This window comes from Aureococcus anophagefferens (genome assembly GCF_000186865.1).
Source record: "Aureococcus anophagefferens unplaced genomic scaffold AURANscaffold_1, whole genome shotgun sequence".
NCBI classification, from domain to species: Eukaryota; class Pelagophyceae; order Pelagomonadales; family Pelagomonadaceae; genus Aureococcus; species Aureococcus anophagefferens.
Window position 1 is genome coordinate 1,224,762 of NW_008705561.1, and position 3,946 is coordinate 1,228,707.

The following is a 3,946-nucleotide window of genomic DNA, read 5'->3' on the forward strand; positions in this document are numbered from 1 at the left end:
GCGGCGCACGACGCGGCGTTCGCGAAACTCCTCGGCGCCGACGAGGTCGACATGGACGCGCTGCGGTCCCTGGCGTGGAACGGCGTGCCCGGGCCGCGGCGGAGCGACGTCTGGCGGTTTCTGCTCGGCGTGCTGGCGCCGTCGGCCGGCGACCGCGCGGCGCGGCTCGAGGACGCGCGCGCGGCCTACCGGGCCGCCGTCGTCGCGGTGCTCGTGGACGTGCCCGCGTCGGAGCGGAGCGCCGAGGACCAGCAGACGCTGCGGCAGATCCTCGTCGACGCGCCGCGGACGTGCCCCGGCGTGCCGCTCTTCTGCCACGACCGCGTGCAGGCGCTCATCGTCAACGTGCTCTACGCCTGGGCCGTGGCCCACCCGCGGTCGGGCTACGTCCAGGGCATGAACGACCTCCTGGCCGTGCTCCTCGTCGTGCTCGTGAACAACGACGTGCCCTGGGACGGGAGCGACGCGCAGCTGCTGGGCCGCGACGCGTCCGCGCTCTCCGACGCGGAGCTCGACGACGTCGCCGCCGACGCCTACGGCATGCTGACGAGCCTGCTGGGCGGGCTCGAGGACCACTACACGCACCGGCAGCCGGGCCTCCAGAAGACGATCGAGGACGTCGACGGGCTGCTGCGGCGCGTCGACGCGGACCTGCACAAGCACCTCGACGACGTCGGCGTGCTCCTGCTCCAGGTCACGTTCCGCTGGATCAACTGCCTCCTCACGCGCGAGCTGCCCATGAAGGCGCTCATCCGCCTCTGGGACACGTGCCTCGCGGAGCCCGACGGGTTTTCCTCGTTCTTCCCCTACGTCTGCGCGGCGTTCCTCTGCCACTTCTCCGAGACCATCCGCAACATGGAGAGCGAGGACGTCCACCTCTTCCTCCAGACGCTGCCGACGGCGGACTGGGGCAACGACGAGATCGAGACGCTCCTCTCCGAGGCCTACATCCTCTCCACGCTCTTCCAGAACGCGCCCTCCCACCTCCAGCACGAGCCCGACGACATCTCGCCCTTCGGCCCGACCTGGGAGGAGGCGGGCTGAGCGGGAGTTCCGGGCGGCGGGGCCTAAATGTTTCTTCATTTGAGGGGACTGTTACCAGCCTATTCCGTGGCTAATCCACCGCCTCGAGCTCTCCATCCAAATTGCGGATTTCAAGCCCGGGGCGACCGACAACGTAGATAGAGCCATTCTTGTCCGCCCTGAATGCTACAGCGTGAGTGGGGGAGCGTACTTCGGCGATGAAAACGCCGACATCGCCGTCATTAAGATAGTGACGACCAGGATCAGCAGGATCGGGAACCGGATTGCCGTGGCTCTCGTCGTACTCTTCGTCGGTCCCTCGGCCCATCACCCAACCCTTGTCGAAAACTCCAAGCGCCTCTGCGAGTTCGTGATGGGTCGTGAAAAGTTCGCCATTATCCAGAACCTCGACCCGCTTGATGGAGAGCCTGACGACCTCGCTCCATGGAATATCAGCGCTCTCGCGAACAGTGCCACGCCTCGCAGCAACGATTTTAAACATCGGCTCAGATGCGGCGCGCCAGACAGACGATACGCTCAGCGCAGGGACGGCGTCGCGAAGCGGCAGCCACGCGGTTACGAGCTGCGGCGCGATTTGGCTTGGGAATGAAGTTCTCCGCGCGGCAATCTCTTGATCGGCACGAGCTGCCAGCGCGCGCGCCGACGAGGCGAGTGCGCGCAAGTCGGGCTTGGAATAGGCGGCGAGGTCAATCTGCTCGAGGCTTTTTGGCTCCATCGCGGCCCGGCGCGCGCAGACGCGCGCGCAGCACCTGCTCACCCCTCGGAGCGAGGTCAGTGATGCAGCGAAGATGCTGCGACATTGAATGATCAAATTGGAACGCCTCCGAACTCGCAGATCTCGTCGCAGGTCGGAGCGATGGGCGCCGGCGCCAGTGCATCTACGATAGCATGGGAGCCGTCGTGCCTCACGCCATCCGCGGCCGAGCTCGTGCGCGCCATCAAAACGGGCGAGAAGAGATGCGTTGACGTCGTCACGGCTGCGCTGGAGCGCATCGACCTCGTGGAAGGGAACAACCTCAGGGCCTGCGTCGAGGTGCTCAGGGAGTCGGCTCTGGCCCAGGCCGCGGCCGTCGACGCAAAGGTCAAAGCCGGCGGCGACCTGGGCGCGCTCGAGGGGCTGCCCGTCGTGATCAAGGTCAACATAGACGTCGCGGGCACGCTGTCGACGGCGAGCACGCCGGGCCTCGCGGAATGGCGGCCGGCGACGTCCGCGCCCTGCGTCGAGAAGCTCCTCGCGGCGGGCGCGATCCCGATCGCGAAGACGAACATGCCGGAGATGGCCGTCGGCTTCACGGGCCAGTCGCCCGTCCACGGCACGTGCCTGAACCCGCGGAACACGGCCTACAACTGCGGCGGCTCCTCGTCGGGCACCGCGGCGGCGGTCGCCGCGGGCGTGGCGGCCTGCGGGCTCGGGTCCGACACCGGCGGTTCGCTGCGCGGCCCGGCGGCGCTCTGCGGCGTCGTCGGCTTCCGGCCGTCGCGCTGGCCCGGGGCCGGCGTCGTGCCCATCTCGGCGCTCCGCGACACGCCCGGGCCCATGGGCGCGACCGTGGCGGACGTGGCGCTGCTGGACGCCGTCGTCAACGGCGAGGCGCCCGTCGCGGCGCCCGACGGCCTCGCCGGCGTCACGTTCGGCGTCCCCCGAGACTGGCTCGCGGCCAAGGGCGAGTGCTGCGACGCGGCGACGCGCGCGCTCGAGGCCGCCGCGGCGGCTCTCGCGAGCGCGGGCGCGGCCGTCGAGGACGTCGAGGGCTTCCACGACGTGACGCGCGCCGACGCGGACCGCTGGCCGTTGCCCTTCCTGCCCGTGCCGCCGGAGAACTGCCGCGCGGATCTCCAGGCGTACCTCGACGGCCACGCGGGAATTTGCCCGCTGAAGACCGTCGCGGACGTGCAGGCCGAGATGGCCTCGGACTTCATCAGGGCGACGTACGACCCCGTCGAGGGCGACGACCTCCCGGCGAAGTTCGCCGCGCGCGACGAGGGCGTGGCGAAGCTCGACGGCGCCTACCGCGCCTTCTTCGAAGCCAGGGGCATCCGCGCGCTGATCCTGCCGACCTTCGTCGGGCCCCCCGGCCGCGTCGACGTCGAGGGCTACGCCGGCAAGGCCCTCGGCAACGAGTACGCGCTCTTGTTTCACCTGAACGAACTCCGCGTCCCGTCGCTCTGCCTCCCGATTCCGTCGGTCGCGCACGGCGACACCGGCATCCCCGCGTCCGTCCTCCTCTACGGCGTCGACGACCGGGAGCTCCTCGGGCTGGCCCTCGCCCTCGAGACCGCGCTCCGCGCTTGAATCGCCGGGGGCATGTCCGGGATCAGTAAGCTGCGATCCCCTTTTTTTACCAAGTTATTGCAGGGGACGCGCGCTCGACTGGCGCCCGTCCGAGGTTTGTTGAACCGATGTTGAGAAGTGCTCCTTTACGCTCGCCATTAATATTTGCCACTGGCCATGGATGCCATCGACGCCGCGTTGCGCAAGCGCGACGTCCACGCGCTCCACGCCCTCGCGTTCACGAGCGGCTTCGGGTCGAAGCGGCTCGACTGCTGGGCCGTGCTGCTCGGCGTCGATTTGAACGCCCTCGCGCCGCTGGACGTCGCGTCCGCCGCGACGGACTCGGTGCACCGCGACAAGTCGACGGTGGACAAGGACGTGGCGCGGTCGCTCTGGCGCTTCGCCGACGGCAAGACGCGCAAGCGGCGGCGCGCGTGCCTGCGGCGGGTGCTGAACGCGACGTTCGACGGCGACGTCTGCTACTACCAGGGCTTCCACGACGTCGCCGAGGTCGTGCTGGGCGTCTGCGGCTTCGAGCGCCCCCACGTCGCCGTGGCGCTGTGCCGGGCCCTGGCGCGGACGCGCTTCGCCGACGCGACGCGCGCGTCCTTCGAAGCCCGTGGCGCTGAG

The 3,946-nt window shown here is 69.5% G+C and overlaps 2 protein-coding genes across 2 annotated transcripts; both read left to right on the forward strand.

The window, feature by feature from the left end:
* Positions 1-18: 18 nt before the first annotated feature.
* AURANDRAFT_18383 (hypothetical protein) lies at positions 19-1,044 on the forward strand (the record flags this gene model as incomplete). The annotated part of the gene is made up of 1 exon (XM_009034052.1): positions 19-1,044. A coding segment is annotated over one exon (1,026 nt), but the record flags the coding sequence as incomplete, so codon positions are not given.
* An 856-nt stretch (positions 1,045-1,900) lies between these two features.
* Positions 1,901-3,337, forward strand: GAT1 (hypothetical protein; the record flags this gene model as incomplete). The annotated part of the gene is made up of 1 exon (XM_009034053.1): positions 1,901-3,337. One exon carries the CDS (start codon positions 1,901-1,903, stop codon positions 3,335-3,337), a length of 1,437 nt encoding a protein of 478 aa, XP_009032301.1.
* Between the last annotated feature and the right edge of the window lie 609 nt (positions 3,338-3,946).